At 39.9% G+C, this 17512-nt stretch overlaps 2 protein-coding genes across 14 annotated transcripts in view; one reads left to right on the top strand and one right to left on the bottom strand.

The window, feature by feature from the left end:
- HELB (DNA helicase B) overlaps window positions 1-17512 on the top strand; it is a 79870-nt gene that overhangs the window by 56087 nt on the left and 6271 nt on the right. For 4 of the 6 annotated variants that reach the window (XM_064491726.1, XM_064491729.1, XM_031462796.2 and 1 more), the window contains 3 exons: window positions 3101-11380; window positions 13957-14097; window positions 16425-16485. In XM_064491726.1, coding sequence (XP_064347796.1) covers window positions 3101-3205 — 105 coding nt within the window. In that variant the 3' untranslated portion in view covers window positions 3206-11380; window positions 13957-14097; window positions 16425-16485. Of the gene's footprint in view, window positions 1-3100; window positions 11381-13938; window positions 14098-16424; window positions 16486-17512 lie in introns of all 6 variants that reach the window. The other 2 variants (XM_064491728.1, XM_064491725.1) reach the window with 2 other exon arrangements.
- GRIP1 (glutamate receptor interacting protein 1) overlaps window positions 11146-17512 on the bottom strand; it is a 612763-nt gene continuing 606396 nt past the window's right edge. For all 8 annotated transcript variants that reach the window (XM_031462799.2, XM_064491721.1, XM_064491717.1 and 5 more), the window contains one exon: window positions 11146-11373. In XM_031462799.2, the coding sequence (XP_031318659.1) occupies window positions 11146-11373 (228 nt within the window). The remainder of the gene's footprint in view (window positions 11374-17512) is intronic.

The raw sequence follows: 17512 nt of genomic DNA, 5'->3' as shown, positions 1-17512 counted from the left end.
ATGCTTGACATGGTTGGAGAGGGAGCCTCTACGACTTGCCGATTGGGCGTAGGGGGTAAAACAGTGTAATCCAGGGCGATTCCCGGCTTTCTGGCTGAAGCAAGTCGGTGAACTGCAGTGCCATTTCTTGAGATGGGAAAGATGTGAGGGTTTGGGGAAGCAGAGGGTTCTCTTCTGGCATGTTATGTTTACCAGTTATGTTACAAGTCAGTGGCTGGTAGAGGTGTTTAGGGTCTCAGCGTAGGTTAGGATGGGAAGTGTCCAATTAGGAGTCAGTAGCTTATGGTGGTAATTAAAGGACTAGCTGGGTTAATTTCCAGAGACACCACAGATAGAGGAAGGGGCCTTAAGACAGTTCTGGGGGTACTCCCAACTTTTAGCGGTCTGGCAGAGGAGGAGGAACTGGCAAAGGAGACTGAAAAGAAGTATGAGTGAAAGAGGAGGGAGACTGAGGTGGTGGGGAGGGGACAAAAGCCAGCTTAGAGTGGACTGGTCAGAGAATCAGAGGTGAGAGTGGAGGAAGCAGTAGAGGCAGAATTCTTGAAGAAGGTTGCTGTGAAAAAGAAGCAGAGAGAGGGGGTTGTATCAGGTTGGCGCACTTGGGGTCAAGGAAGGAATTTTCAATCGATTGATTTTGGATGGGTACATTAAAGCATCCTGGGGTATTGCTCCAATGGAGAATGATCCAATGGAAAACAAGAAATTCATGATTCAGAGAGGGGATGATTGCAGGAATGGAGTCCTGAAGTGGGTGAGTTGGAGAAAATCAAGGGCATAGGTAGAGGTTTCCCTTAGGTAGGATTGGGGACAGGGGACCCATCTTCCACTATAACCAGAAGGAAAGGGGTGCGGTATGTTGGGTTTAATGGCAGGAAGATGAAATAGTTCTCAGCTGATTGCCTCCTCCCATCCTGTGTGGGGAAGGTGATAAAAGTGGACCTAGCAGAAAACAGTTTTTCCTTTTTTTCTTTTTCAAAGTAGGAGGATCACTGCTGATGCTAAGTCTCATTCTGTGCTCCAGATCAACTCTTTGATATGGACTTCCCATCTCAGCAAAACATCTTTTTTGGAAATTAATTACGTTACCTCTTGCAAAGATCCTGGGATAGACAAGGCTTTTGACCTGGAGCAGAAAAGATAGGCGATTCCAAGGAGAGTTTTTCTAAAAGTTTCTTGCTCTCTATTTCTTAGCACCAACATGGGATGGGGGAAGGATGGTTTATATGATGGTACAAAGACAAAGTGGCAGCGCTGTTCACCTTCAGTTTTGAGCTGGCCATAGCTTTGAAGCTCTGGTGGAGACCAGCGACACAGACGGTCTGTGAACACAGAGAGATGATGGGGCTGCGCGCGCTCGCCGATACCGCTGCATAATGGCAGCGGCACAAGCAAAGTCCTCTAACTGAAGGGGATGGTTTGCCAAAAGCATGTGGCATTTACAAGAATCCCTAGAAATGAGGAAACTAGAATTCAGAGCTTTGGGACTGATAAGTTAAGAATTTCTGGGTTTCTGTAATTCTGCACATTCAGGTGCACTGAGATACGTCATTTGTAAGAGACCACAGCCAGTGGCAGGGGCTGCCCATGTGCCTGTCCTCCACATTCACATTGCTGCCCGAGAGCAAATCTGCATTTAAAGTCTACAGGCACCAGCAACCGAAATGACGGAGCGCCTCCCTTCTAGATGAGAGCTTTTGCCTTTCTATCAGTTAATAGCTTTGGGTTTTGAGAAAAAGTCCTAAAAGAAAATGCTGACCTGATTTTTTTTTTTTTCCCCTAGCCTCCCAGCACCAAGAAAAGGGGGAGGGGCGAGGGAGGGAGAATAAAAATGACCTTTAAATAAAAACGTGTGTAAAGTATTGCTAAAATTGATCATATATAAAGCAGTGATTTCCAAAAGTTTTGTAAGAAACTGACATTTTCACTTGAAAAACAAAAAAACTAGAAAGGACATAATCACATGGTCCCTGAATAAAGAGAGTCCTTATTATTACTCAGGGTTCCCTAGAGAAACAGAACCAGTAGGATGTGCCTTTGTCTATATGTCTGTCTGTCTATTTATCTATCTAGTCTGTTTAATCTATCTGATCTACCAATCTGGATTTTATTTTAACGAGTTGGTTCATGCCTTCTGAGGGCTGGTGATAGTGGAGTCCAGAGTCTGCACACAGGCTGGCAGATAGGAGACCCAGAGAAGAGTTGATGTTGCATTTCAAGTCTGGAAGGTGGTGCTGGCAGAATTCCTTCTTTCTAGGGGGGAGGCCAAACTTTTTTCTGTTAAAGCTTTCAGTTGATTGGATGAAGCCCATCTGTGTTATGGAGGGTAATCCACTCTACTCATAGTCTGATTTAAATGTTAAAATCTCATCTAAAAAATACCTTCACAGAAACATCTGGACAGTATTTGATCAAATATCGGGGTACTGTGGCTTAGCCAAGTTGACACATAAAATTAACCATCCCAGTCCTCTGTAAATGGAACAGATTTAGCATGGAGAAGGACTAATTGAATTGTGCTTATTTTTCTCTTTACCTGTGGTGGTTAATCTTCCTCGTGACTGTACTGGTCCACTGGCTTGTACTTGGCAATCACTAATGGTACCAGGAGTACATTTGTGGACTTGCGGTGTTTTGTCTTAACCACACCCGTAGTTGATGTTGTGGACATGCAGTCCAGGCAGTCGGTTATATACGGCTTTATGCTTAGAAGGAATCTACGCTTGTTTTAATGTTCTGTGGTTGCCATCTTGAAACTCAGTTTTTGAACAAGGGGCCCACATTTTAATTTTGCAGTGGGCTGCCAGATTATGTAGTGGACCCTGACCATGCCCTTAGAAATGAGCTGTATGTACTCATTCAGCAAGTAGTCACTTCTACATGCCAGTCGCAGAGCTAGGTACTGGGGTTACTACAGTGAACAAAAGCAGACATGATTCTGCAAGGATGACATATGATTGCTCTGGTCTGCTCAAGACTTCCAAGGGGTGGAGAAAATGTATGATGTCTTCTGAGAAGCAGTCAGAGGGAATAGGAGAACATGGGGTAGAATGACTACATTTTAAAAAAAAAATTAACTTTATTTTTATTGTTATTCCAACAGGTGGAAGAATCATCTCCACAAGTGTCTTCTAAATTTCAGAATTTGAGACTAAATAATTTAACCCCCAGGCAACTTTTCAAACCTACAAATAATCAAGAAAGTTAATTTTATTTCAGACTGCTCAAAATAATTGTTTTTTTCCATTCAACACAAAATGAACATCATGGCTTCAAAGGATCAAGAGAAAAGAGGATGTCTTTTAACTGGAGTTTTAAGGCATTTGTGTTAGCAGGTGTTTTCAATTAATTTCATCAAAACCGTAATTTCAGCATCTGTCATCATGAGAACTGGTAACACTGGTCATATGTATGAGGGAAAAATGTTATATATTTTTAAAACTCTGTACTTTATAAAGTGTTTTATTTTTAAAATAATGCCTTATTAACTTCCATCATTGTCGGTGATCTTTGCTAATGCGTTGAAGCAATGGTAAAGATAAAATCTAATTGTTTCTCAAATTGACACACATTCTAGGACATTGTGTCTTCTGCAAAGCGGCGTCTCACAAGGCTGCCACTTGCTCTGTCACTGCTGCCTGAGCCCACTGCACCTGGTACGTTTTCTTGGAAATTCCTTCTGAGCTGGAAGCACACTGTGTTTTGTTTTTGTTTTGTTTTCTTAATTTGAGATATTCCTGGCATTACTGTTGTGTAAGTGTACGATGTGCATCCTGTTGATGCAGTACTGCTGTACTGCAATGTAATTACCACGGTGGCCTTAGCTGGTGTCTGTCAGGTCACGTAATCATCATTTCTTCTGAGAGTGCCTTGTTTTGAAGATATTCCACTTTGGGATTTTTTTTTTTCTCTCACAGTGATTTGATTTTTGTTTTTTGAGTTTTATTTATTATTAAATGGTAAAAAGAAAACAATTAGGAAAAATTTACCTGTTATCCCAATGTTTTAAAAATAGCCTTAGCGAGATATGATTCACATACAACTCACCCACTTACACAACTGCGTGCCTTTTAGTAAGTTCAGAGTTGTGCAGCCAACACAATTGATTTTAGGACATTTTTATCATCCCCCAAAGAAATCCTTTACCTCCTCACTCTAATCCCGTTATCCCCTCCAGCCCAGAACTGCTGACCTGCTTTGTCTCTGTTGATTTGCCTCTTCCAGACATTTCATGTAAGTGGGTTCATACAATATATGATCCCTTGTTACTGACTGCTTTGACGTCACATGTTTTCAGACTTCATGCTGAAACTTACATAAAGCAGTGTTGCATGTTAACAGTGCTTCATCTTTTTTTTTCTAAGATTAAAAAAATATATATGTACAAAGAGCTAGCACTATTTCTTTTACTGGGTAGATGTCTTGGATAATCCAGTCAAGGAGGATCGCTCCGTCCAACTTGATGAAGCCATATACCTCATGTACTGATGGAAAACTGGCGGCATATGTTGAGGTTGTTTTTCCAAATCAGGCCATGATGGTTTGGGCTGATGCGATGAGATCAGGAGCCTTGGCTGAATTTTTGCAGGTGGCTCCAGTGTTGCTGCTGGTGGTCCATGTTACTTTCAGTAGCACAGTGAGGCGGAAGGCCTCCGTCTCCTTTTATTACCAGATATTCCATTGTATGGATATACTGCATTGAATTCATCCATTCATCAGTTGATGGACATTTGGGTGGTTTCCACTTTTTGGCTATCACAACTAATGCTTCTGTGAACGTGTGTGTGCAAGCTTTTGTGTGGGTGTATATTTTCACTTCTTTCAGGTATGTACCTGGGAGTGGAATTGCTGGGTCATATGGTAACTATATTTAATATTTTGAGGAACTGCCAAACTGTTTTCCAAAGCAGCTGTACCATTTTACATTTACACCTGCAAGGTGTGAGGGTTCTAGTTTCTCCTTTCTCTCCAGCATTTGTTATTGTCTGACTTTAATTGGAGCCATGCTAGTGGGTATGCAGTGACATATCGTTACGGTTTTGATTTGCATTTTCTCTCTTGGCTGATGATGTTGATCATCTTTTCATGTGTTTATTAGCCATTTGTATGTCTTCTTCAGAGAAATGTTTATTCAGATGATTTGTCCACTTAAAAATTGGACATGATATTTTTTTATTGTGGAGCATGTGTTCTTATATATTCTACAGACACACAAATCTCTTATTAGAAACATTATTTGCAAAATTTTTCCCATTTTGTAGATTTTATTTTCACTTTCTTTGTGGTGTCTTTTGAAGCACAAGTTTTTAATTGTGATAATGCCCAAAGTATGTATTTTTGTAGTTAAGGTTGCTTCTATTTTTGGTGCTGTATCTTGGAAACCATTGCTTATCCAAAGTCATGAAGACTTACTCCTATTTTTTCTTCTGAGAGTTTGATAGTTCTAGGTCTTACATTTAGCTCTTTGATTCGTTTATTTTTATTTTTTTTATTTTTTATTTATTTATTTTTTTAGAGGTGGTACTGGGGATTGAACCCAGGACCTCGTGCTAAGCACATGCTGTACCACTTGAGTTATACTCTCCCCACTCTTTGATTCATTTTGAGTTAATTTTTTTATGTGGTGAGGTAGTCGCCCAGCTCTGTTCTTTTGCATGTGGATATCCAGTTGTTCCAGTTCCATTTCTTGAAGAGACTATTCTTTCCCCCATTGAATTGTCTTAGCATCCTTTTCAAAAAATCAGTTATAAATGTGAGGGTTTATTTCTGGATTCTCCCATCTGTTCCATTGGTCCATACATCTATCCTTATGCCAGTGCCATGGGTCTTCATGAGCTTTGCAGGTTTAAAATCAAGAAATGTGAGTCCTTCAATTTATTTTTCTCTTTCAGGATTTCTTGGCTCTTCTGGGTCCCTTGCATTTCCATATAAATTTTAGGATCAGCTTGTCAATTTTGACAGGAGCCAGCTGGAATTTTGATGATGTTTGTGTTGAATCTGCGTATCTGGGGAGAGCAATATTAACTTCCATAAACATGGATGTCTTTCTGTTTATGTCTTCTCTTATTTCTTTCAACAGTGCTTTGTAGCTTCAGAATATAAGTTTCATACTTTTTAAAAGTTGTAGTACAGTTGATTTACCAATACTGTGTTAGTTTCAGGTGTACCGCAAAGTGATTCAGTTGTATGTATGTATATATGTGTGTGTATATATATTCTTTTTCAGGTTCTTTTCCATTATAAGTTATTACAAGATACTGAATATAATTCCTTGTGCTATTACAGTAGGTCCTCGTTGTTTGTCTATTTTATATATAGTCGTATGTATATGTTAATCCCCAAATCCTAATTTATTCCTCCCCCTTTCCCCTTTGGTAACCATAACTTTGTTTTCTATATCTGAGTCTTTCTGGTTTGTAAGTTCATTTGTACCATTTTTTAAGATTCCACTTATAAGTGATATATTTTTACTTCACTTAATAATCTCTAGGTCCATCCATATTGATGCAGATGGCATTATTTCATTCTTTTTTTATGGCTGAGTAATATTCTTGTGTGTGTGTGTGTGTGTGTGTGTGTGTGTGTAAATGTGTGTAAGTAAACTGCATTTTCTTTATCCAGTAATCTGATGATGGACATTTAGATTATTTCCATGTCTTGGTTATTGTAAATAGTGCTGCTATGAACATTGAGGTGCATTTTATCTTTTTGAATTAGAGTTCCCTCTGGATATGTGCCCAAGAGTGGGATTGCTGGATCATATAGTAAGTCTATTTTTCATTTTTTAAGGAACCTCCATACTGTTCTGCATAGTGACTGTACCAGTTTACATTCCCACCAACAGTATAGGAGGGTTCCCTTTTCTCCACACCCTCTCCAGCGTTTATTGTTATTTGTAGACTTTTTGATGATGGCCATTTTGACTGGTGTGAGGTGATACCTCATTGTAGTTTTGATTTGCATTTCTCTAACAATTAGCGATGTTGAGCATCTTTTCACGTGCCAATTCGTCCTCTGTAAGTCTTTGGAGAAATGTCTGTTTAGGTCTTCTGCCCATTTTTTGACTGTGTCATCTGTTTTGTTTGTTTGTTATTGAGTTGTAAGGGCTCTTTATGTATTCTAGAAATGAATCCCTTGTTGGTTGTATGGTTTACAAATATTTTCTCCCAGATTGTCTTTTTGTTTTGTTTATGGTTTCCTTTGCTTTGCAAAAGCTTTTAAATTTAATTAGGTCCCATTTGTTTTTGCTTTTGTTTCCATTACTCTAGGAGATGGATCCAAAAAAGTATTTCTGCGATTTATGTCAAAGAATGTTCTGCCTGTTTTCCTCTAGGCGTTCTATAGTACTTGGTTTTACATTTAGGTCTTTAATCCATTTTGAGTTTACTTTTGTATATGGTGTTAGAGAATGTTCTAATTTATTTCTTTTACATGCAGCTCTCATTTTCCCAGCACCACTCATTGAAGAGACTGTCTTTTCTCCACTGTATATTCTTGCCTCCGTTGTTGTAGATTAACTGACCGTAAGTGCGTGGGTTTATTTCTGGGCTCTCTATCCTGTTCCATTAATCTGTGTGTCTGTTTTTGTGCCAGTCCTGTACTGTTTTGGAAACTGTAGCTTTGTAGCATGGTTTGAAATCAGGAGGCATGATACCTCCAGCTCCATTCTTCTTTCTCAAGGTTGTTTTGGCTGTTCAGGGTCTTTTGTGTTTCCATACAAAAATCTCAAATTTTTGTTGTAGTTCTGTGAAAAATGCCATTGGTAATTTGATATGGATTGCGTTCAATCTGTAGGTTGCCTTGGGTAGTATGGTCATTTTAACAGTGTTGATTCTTTCAGTCCCAAGAACACAGTGTGTTTTTCCATAAGTTTGTGTCATCTTCAGTTTCTTTATCAGCATCTTACAGTTTTTGGTGTACGGGTCTTTTACCCCCTTAGGTAAGTTTATTTCTAGGTATTTTATTGTTTTTGATGTGATGGTAAATGGGATTGTTTCCTTAATTTCTCTGATAGTTCATTGTTAGTGTACAGAAATATAATGGATTTCTGTATATTAATTTTGTATCCTGCAACTTTAGTAAATTCAGGAGCCTACAGGTTGTTGGGTGGGGCCAGGTCTTGGCACTAATGATGCAGTATGTCAGCTGTGAGGAGTGTTCATGCAATTAAATATTCCCCCATATGTCTGCCACCAGTGCCTGTGTCCCCATTTAAGCCACAGCTACCCCCACCCGCCACCCCTCCCAGAGAGTCTCCAAGACCAGCAGGTAGGTCTGGCCCACGCTCCTATTAAATTACTGCTTTTTCTTCGGGTCCTGATGCGCATGAGTTTTTGTGTGTGCCCCTGAAGAGTGAAGTCTGTTTCCTCCAGTCCTGTGGGACTTCTGCAATAAAGCCTCACTGGCCTTCAAAGCCAGTACCTGGGGGCTCGTCTTCCTGGTTCTGGGTCCCAAGGCTGAGGGACCTGGCGTGGGGCTCAGAACTCTCACTGCTGTGGAAGAGCCTCTGCACTATAATTATTCTCCAGTTTGTGGGTTGCCCACCCGGGTGTATGGGATTTGATTATATCGTGAGTCTGCCCCTCCTACAGGTCTTGTGATTCCTTCTTTATGTCTTTAGTTGTAGAAAATCTTTTCTCATAGGTTCCAGTCTTGTTCATTGATGGCTGTGCAGATAGTTATGATTTCGGTGTGCTTATGAGAGGAGGTTAGCTCAGGGTCTTTCTACTCCACCACCTTCCAAACCTACTCGGTACTTTTATTAAATTTATTCCTAAAGATTTTATTTTTGATCCTATGAGAATATAGTTATTTTTGGTTCATTGATATAGAATAGAAATACAGTTGGTTTTGGTATATTAATCTTGTATCTTACGACCTTGCTAAACTCATTTACTAGTTTCAATAGGTTTTTTAGTGGATTCCTTAAGATTGTATGTATACAAGATTATGTCATCTGCAAATAGTTTACTTCTGCCTCTCCAGTCTAGATGCCTTTTGTTTCATTCTCTTGTCACACTGCCCTGGCTAGACCCTCTAGTACACTGTTAAACAGAAGTGGCAAGAACGGACATCCTGTCTTGTTCCTGTGAATTTGCAAGGCCATTTTAAAAATAAAAATGTTGGGACCATAGGTGTAGTTTTACAGATAGCATGATTAAAATTTCTACATGTTAACAGTTTATGATGTTACAGAGTACATATAATGTTCTGAAGGCAGATGTGATCCTTGCATTCAAATCAAGCTTTGTCACCTGAAGTAAATGTACATTAGTCTTGGAGGTGTTCCGTTTGCAGGCTGTTCTGGCACTTTGCATGTGTCACACCTGGCCTCGTGACAGTCGTGGAGTGTAGATACGACCTTCAGTACTTCAGGTGAGGAAACTGACTCACAGTAAGTACATTTCATACTGCCAGTGTGAGTACCAGCGCTGGAATTCAAATCCAGATCCAATTTCAAAACCGGTGTTCTTCCTACTTTCATGTTGCTTTTCAAGTTTATAGAGAAACTTTCAGCCTTTGAAAAATTATGTAACCATAAGTATTGTGTACGGCTCAGTCCAGAACACACACACAAAACCTGTCTTTGTCTTTTTTTTTTTTGGCTTTTTATAATCACTGTTTATTCCATTTGGTAGAGGGTTTTTTTTTCCATACAAATATTTGCAACAATTTTGAATTCCCCAAAACCATACATAGACGATAAATACCATGCTATTAAAGTATTAAATTTGTACAAAAATACTTTACAGTTTAATACTTGTTTGTTACAAATAAAAATACATATTTAAGTGACTCATGACCTTTTTTATCTTAACATGATTCTGCTTTATACTTTCTTGCCCTGGCGGTTCTGAGATATGATTGAAATAATATATTCCTTTGCACAAAAAAGAAAGGTGAACTTTTTCCTTAAACAAAGGACACAGTGTTCAAATGCTTTTACCTAAGCGGTTGTTTGAATTATTAACCAAAATAAATGTTTGGAAAATAATTGTTTCAATATGGAGATTCTACAGTCAATATACAGATCTATTTTTTATATTCACCAAATAACAGTTATTAGTGTAACTATTCAAAATATCTGAACAAATGAAAACAGTTGCTGACAAACAGTAAAAGCAACTGTCACAATTTATTGCTTTGAGGGATGGTAATAATTGGCAATGCATTTTGTGAAAAATGTATTTACAATTTCAGTAAGTGGCATGGCTCAGAACAAAAGATAGTCCAGTGTCATTACTTTTAAGTACATGTGCTGTACACCCGTCAGTGTAACCAGTTTTCCAAACATGTCAAGCAGTATGAGTTTGATTTGCCTCCCATTAAGAGAAACCTTATGTTTATAGACTCTTCATTCTCTGTCAGATTCTTAGTTTTCAATTTTAAAAATAAGATAATATAACTAATTCTGTGTTACTAAACACCCTAATTCATTATCAGATTTTTTTTTTAGCTATGAAAAGTGTGTCCTTAAAAAAGAAAAACAGGTCACAAGACATATCCTGTTTGATAATTTGTTGCATAGGGAAGTAGCATACATCTTAGTTAAAATCATTCCTATACTTGGGCAAACATTTACCACCACCTATTATGGTCTCCTACGTGCATCGTTGCTGAAACATGGTAAGATAACTCAGTGTTATGCCTGTTCCCCTCCCATAGCAGCAGCCTCAGCAGTTCACCAGCCTAGATCCCCTGGTAGAGCCAGCTTCATGAACAGCCTTGTTGGTTAAGTTCTTACATTGACTTCATAGTAAGAAACTGATTTCAAAGTGATTTAAGGAAATTACCATAGAGAATACTTTCAAAGAGACACTTCTCTTTTTAAAAAGGAACAGGAAGATGAACTTGTAAAAAAAAAAATTTCCTCCAATGTTGTGGAGAGGGGTGACCTGCCTGTTTTTCTTGTTCTCTACCCCTTGGGCTTGGCAGGGAATGGCCTGTCATAGACCATAGTGATCACCAACAGAGAAACCGCTTCAACTTGAAAAGGGACGTGAACATGAGCCATGAGAGATTTAAAAGACCCCTGTGCTTGCAGTTAATGCTGTGTGATTATCTGTGCTTCAAACGTCACAGAAATCTTAAAGGGATTTTTTTTTAGCACCATGTAGATAGTCTTGTCCCGCTTTATAAAAAGCGTTGCTATAATGTATTAGTGGGCTCTCGTATCTCCAAATTACCACCATGACTAGGCTGTTGGAAGAAAGCACTGTTCTGTTCCCCCCATTCTCCTCCAGGCAGAGTCTGCTCTATGGACTTCTGTGGAGCCAGTGGGTTCCTGCTGATTACCAGGTCCAGCTTGTTACCGGATTCTGCTATGAGCGGCACAACGAGGCAGCAGTCGAAGTCTCTCGTTCGGACATGATTCACCTTAAAGGTAAAGAAGCGCCGTTTTGAATGATTGTTACAGACATAAGGTAATTCCCCAAACCCAGAGTAACATCTCAGACATGACGGGTTGCTTAGAGTCTTGAAAGTATGTAAACGAGCAGCCTGTAAAGAGAGGCCTGTCCTTGCCGTGGCCACATTAGAACGTGGGTGTCAGCTGGCTGACTCTGCTACTAAACCGTGAGGCCCTTGAAAGCAGGGAACAGGGACACATCCCAACATCCCCACGCCGAGCAGACCGCCTCGCTCGCGGCAGGTGCTCCAAGTGCCGAGCAGTCCCTCCAGCTTACAGATGAGGAAAGGGAGGCACAGAGGCTCGCCTTGGATCAGCTGCAGGAAAGCGGGCCAGCCAGGATGTGACCTCAGGCGGTCTGGCTGACCCCACAGCCCGTGCTCTTGACCACGATCCTCAACTGCTGCTCACTCGTCGGCCCACCCCCTCCTTCAGCTTGCACCTGCGCCCTTCTTTTACTTCTCCTTATTCTTCACCAACAAGTTTTTAAAAACCATCTACATGCTGCTTCCAGTCCTTGACTTTCTGCTGTCTCCTGCATCTTCTCATGTCTGGGACCTGACCCTTAGGCTATGCAAATGGCCCCAAGTGTCCAAGACAGGAAGGGTGTCTCAAGTTCTCTCCCCTTTGGCCTTCGGCCACTCTTGACGCCTCCTCACCCTTAAACCTTCCTTGGCTCTTATGACGCCACTTTGTTTGACCCTCTGACCATTTTAGCTGCTCGCTTTCAGTCCTTTCCCGCCTTGACCTCTTCGTATCCTTTCAATTTTGTTTATCTTAGAATTCTATTTTTACTTCTCTTCTTTTTATATTTTTAAACTATAAATCCACCATAGGCAACTTTATCCAAACCCATGCCTGCAGGATCCCAAGTCTTTAGCTCTGGCTCTAACCTCTCTCCTGAGCGACAGATGCAAACTGCCTCGCAGACTGCTCCAGCAGGATGCGCCGAAGGCATTAAAGACTCTGCTCTGGTGCAGGTGTCTTACCTTCCCTCTCTGTTCTCCTTCCTGTGAGCTTCCCCTTCTTCACCCTTCCCTAGTCACCTATGAGATTATTGTATTACCATTCTGCATTACAAAGTGTGTCATCCTGCTTAAGAAATTAATATACCTCCAGAAAAAAGGTCGAAGAGCTTTATCTTTGCCCTCAAGACCCTTCACAATCTAGGTCCAGTCTACTTTTTTAAGCCTCATCTTCCAGGAAAGTAGGTATAGCTCCAATTTATAGAAAAAGAGGACACTTAGGTCAACTTTTGCATAGTTACTTATTAAGCAAAAATTAGAGTATCTCTGGAAAATAAAAGTGTCCCATACTCTTAGGACAAGATTAACTGTTCAACTGCCATGATAAAAAGGATCGCCAGAATTGGTTTTAAAACTAACGGATCAATGACAGCTTGCTTTGGTGAACACATGTCTAAAAGCCAACCAATCAGTGTGGCCTCCTGCTTTGAAAGTTAGTTGTTTGGGGACAGAGTCATTCTGGTTGAACACACTTTTCCAGACTTGATGTCAACCCTCTTCTCTTCCTGCTAAATGCTCCTAAAACTGCACAGGAGAGAGGAATTTGCTTTGCCCAATGAAACTATACCTGACCACAATGGGACTCCATGAAGTAAACAAGGGTCAGCTTTTGGGTTTTAGATACAGTGTGAGATACTGAGATATAAAACCCTGTGTAATGGGAAATGGGGGAATTAAGTGCTAGCCCTGTTCTCGAGCAGTTTATAACTTGCTGGAGGATATATACAGGGAAACAGGAAGTTTCAGTAACTGGTGAATTCTACCAAAGGTGGGCCTCTAATCTAGTCTTGAGGCAAAGGAGGCTGGGTGGGCACTGTTGGGCCCACTGACAGCCTTCAAGTCCCATTCCTGGGCTCTCAGATGTCTGCCTGCTTTCCCTCAACAGAAAGTACATTCTTTACTGGATATGTTCCCCTAACAAATTAATAGCCCTAGGTAATGCCTCATCTCACAATAGCTCTGGCAGGCTTGTTTCAGTCCACCTCATCAGTCATGAACCCCACCGCCCTTCGCGGACCCTAAACCTCTTATCTCGCCTGCAACCAGAGACTTGTGAATGAAAAATACTGCAAACCCTATCAGTAAACAAAGAATACTGAAACCATCAAGTCGTCAGTGGCTGCCACCCCCCCCCCCCCCCCCCAGTGAAGACGAGTCTGCAGCCCAGCCTCTACAGCCACTCACAGTGGTGCCCTCTGAGGGGACTCAGAATAAGAAAGGACAGGATGCGGCCCTAGATAGCGAGGTGCTTGTCAAAGGAATGAATTCAATGAGCCCAAATGTTTGCTTCCTCCCAGACATAGAAGAGTGCTAAAGTCTTTAACTTGAGATGCCTGGTTTAATTTCCACTGACCTGGTCTTTGTTGTAAAGCTCCTGTATATCCTGGCTCCTCCCCTACCTCTTCGCAGCAGTCCCTCAGAGTGATCTGGGAGGCTGTCATCCCAGGCTCAAAGCGGTTCCAGTCTTCAGAAATGTCCACTGAATAAAACGTAACTCTCAACTTATAGGCCGTGCATTTATGTCAGTTGACAGTTTTGGCGACCACTATGAAGGGACCCAGAGCAGACTTCTCTCCTTCACCTGAATTCGACAAGGATCCGGAGCCTCGGTACCAGCAGAGGCCTCTTGGGCCCACCTGACACCTCGGAGAGTCCAGAGGAATTTGGGTGAGTCTCTCCTGGTTCTAGGACCTGTTACTGGTTGGTGATCCTGAGTTTCATTCTGTGGTGTTACACTCCTCTCTGGGGGAGTACGTTATCCTTGAAACTTTCAGTTTCAAGAAGAGGTACCTGGGTTACCCTCAGCGAAAGCCACTGGGAAGAGTTTTGCTCAGTTTAGACACAGGGCGGGTTATCCTCAGTAAAAGCTACTGGGAAGATTTCACTCAGTTGAGACACTGGTTTTATCCTCAGTTGAAAGACTGGGAAGACTGTTCAGTTAAGAGAACACTGAGTAGGCTTGGACTGGGTAATTAGGGGGAGAACTGATCTGTCATTTTTCCTTGAGTTGGCTACCTTAATAGAGTTTGTCAGAATAAACTGAAATCTCACGAGAGCCATTCGGCTCCCTCCTCCTGGCCAGCACCGGCTTTCTCGGGTGACTGAGAAACACGGAGGCAGAGATCTCATGCCGTGCAGCGTCCCTGTAGGGAAAGCCACTAGCAATTTTATTCTGACAAACTGACCTTAAATGGGGACTAGATCTTTCAAAACAAGACAAGGGAACGACAGACTGCCAGCCTCCAACTAACACCCCGGCCAGGTTTATGTACGTACAAAACTTTAATTGAGAATTAAAGAAAATCCCACCCTGAAAATAACTGAGCCAGGGCTGCTTTATTGCTTAGGGAACTTGGATTTCTCCTCCTGTGTTCTTGAAACATAAATGTTGTATCTTTCTTGGGCACTTTATGTGTTTGTGTTTATGCAGGTGTTTAAAAACCTTGGTCTTTGCCATCCAAAAGGTAGAAGTAACTAACGCGCACGCACACAATTTTTTTTTAATAAGAAAAAATAATAAGGGACTTATCCCAAATGGGTTAAGTATTTTTCAGATGGTTATTTAAAATGGGATAAATGAAATGGACATTTACGGATTAAACAAGTCAGCTCTATTTACCTAAGTTTAAAATATATATATTTATAGGGCTGGAAAAAAACCCCAGATACTTGATCAACTATTAGGGAAATAAGTAGACCAATTAATCAAATTTAAAGACTGACAAGGGCCTAAGTCCTTTGGCGCAAACTCATCTGGGGATCCCAGAGAATTTTTATATAAAATTAGATAAAATGGACAAGAGATAAAAAAGGCTTCTAGGACTCCTAAAAACAAGACTTACTGATTAAGCCTAATGAAAATATTAAAGGTATGCATTGATAATATTGAGATAAAAGTTTTTAAAAATTGGTATATTTAAGTGGACTTTATATAAGCCTCTTTTGCTTAATTATGTTGTGGGATAGACATGGTTCAGTGGGGACTGCTTCCCCTGCTTGGTATTGTAAGACTGGGTACATAAATCTGCCCCTCAGGAAACATGAATTAAACGTACTAGAGGAAACCAGTAGTTACCTGAGCCAGACAATATAAAGTAAAACTAAAAACTAATGTCCAGGGGCTAATAAAAATAGTAATAGAGATTTACCCTGGGTTTAACTTGGAACTGAAGGAAGAGAGACCTTATTAAATGCCTTATTAAGCAAGCCTTTGAAGACATGATAAAGTAAACCTTGAAGTTTTAAAACATGGAACTCTTTGTTTGGAGGTCTTCTCACTGACACTGGGAAACTAATTTAGGAGGGGAAATTGCCCCTGGACCTGGGTGACAGACCAGTTCTTGGGGGAACTGGAAGCAACTGTCTTTGTCTTGCAGATCAGATCTGTAAATACGACAAACAGTGACCTGAGAGGAGCCTAATTAGCTCAATGAGGTAAAGCTTAAGGCCAGGGACATTTTTGGCACTTTAGAGCTCAGGACTCTAACAGGTCCTTCAGACTTTGTCAAGGATAAATACAAACCTTGAAAGTCTTTTCTGTAAGTAGTAAGCCTTAGTGATTTGAACAAGCAAATTCCAACTGTTATTTATAAGCAGTAGGTATTGTTTATATTGTAATACCTAACTCAAAACTAAGTTTTAAAGTGAAGCTATGAGATCTCTAGTTTTGTCTGTTTATAAGTCTGTGTACACATTATCGATGTGAGACGTCTCTACTGCTAAAAAAAAAAATACCAAAAATTAAGTTTATAAAAGAGCTTTGACTGACTTAAGTAAATGCTTACAAATTAACTATTTCTGAAATAAAAACTGGCCAACTTGATTTTCAGGTTCACGTGGACTGGGAGATATTCAGTATTAAGTTAATACCTGGTATTAAGTTTACGTTTGTTCTAATTAATATTGATGTCTTCAGTCATCAGTATTGAGTATAATATCTTTACTGTACCTAGGTTTAATGAAAGTCAAATAAGATCTTGTTTGATCTGTTGCAGATTTATCAAAAGAATAATAGTAATTTGATGTGATAAAATTCTTAAACGAAACACAAATGAGGTAAGAGCTTTTGGGTAAATAGTTTAAAAATAAGTATATTTTAGAAATGTATGCTTAAAATAATCTCTACAAGTATTTGGCATCTTAAAATTCTAATGTGCTAAATTAAGTGATGGGAGTTTATAAAATCGCTATGCCATTTTCAGATAAAATAAGATTGAAAAATGACTTGCTGAACATTGACTTCCTCTTACAGAGAAACTAAAGGTGTTTAGAAATATTAATAAATGTTTGGTGCCACCCTGAAATATTCTCTACTATTAAGGGAAACATCTCAGTATGCTAGGAAAGATGAGTGTGTAAAAGAAGGTATGAGGAATAGAATTATATTTTGTTAATGGAAAAAGAGTGACTGTCCTGAAGCTGGTTACTTCTGAATGGAAGAGAAAATAAGGGACAAAATAATATGAGTATAGAAAGTTGTGAAGGCTTGGGGAAGACAGAGCCTGATAAAAAGAGTTTTGTACATGGTCGGGATTGGCTAAGTTCAGAATAAATTTAGTCAAAGTAAATGAATCTTAGAAGTAAGCTGGTACAAGACTAGATCTGGTTGTCTCTGTTAAGAGGACAAAGTTTTCTTAAAATGTTAATCCAGCCTTTAGTAACAGATTGTAAAGTTTCTTTTACCCCTGAAGTGATCTGTTCTGCATTTACCTTTGAAATATCTTCTTATTAACGAGTAAGTACTGTTTCACAGTGACCTGTGCTTTTATCTGACCAAGTATTTTAAAACTTTTTAACAAGCTTCCCAAATATCAAATTTTAATCAGAATTCTTTTGACCTCCACCTAAATCTGGAATGCCTCAGAGGGCCCCTGAAACATCCCAGAGAGAGGTTTTTAAACTAGTAAGTTTCATTTGGAATGTTAAGTTACATGGGAAGTATTGTCAAATAAATAAATCTTCTTAGGTTATATGGTATGAGAAAATGTTATTAATAAAGATATTATAGAAATCATGTAAAATCCCTAAAAATCTGATAATGTCTGAAATGTTACCAGTCATAATTCTGGTTATTGTGACCAGG

The sequence above is a fragment of the Camelus dromedarius genome, chromosome 11 (assembly GCF_036321535.1).
Source record: "Camelus dromedarius isolate mCamDro1 chromosome 11, mCamDro1.pat, whole genome shotgun sequence".
Classification (NCBI taxonomy): Eukaryota; Metazoa; Chordata; class Mammalia; order Artiodactyla; family Camelidae; genus Camelus; species Camelus dromedarius.
The sequence above is the reverse complement of the archived record's forward strand: the minus strand, read 5'-3'. Positions and strand labels throughout refer to the sequence as shown.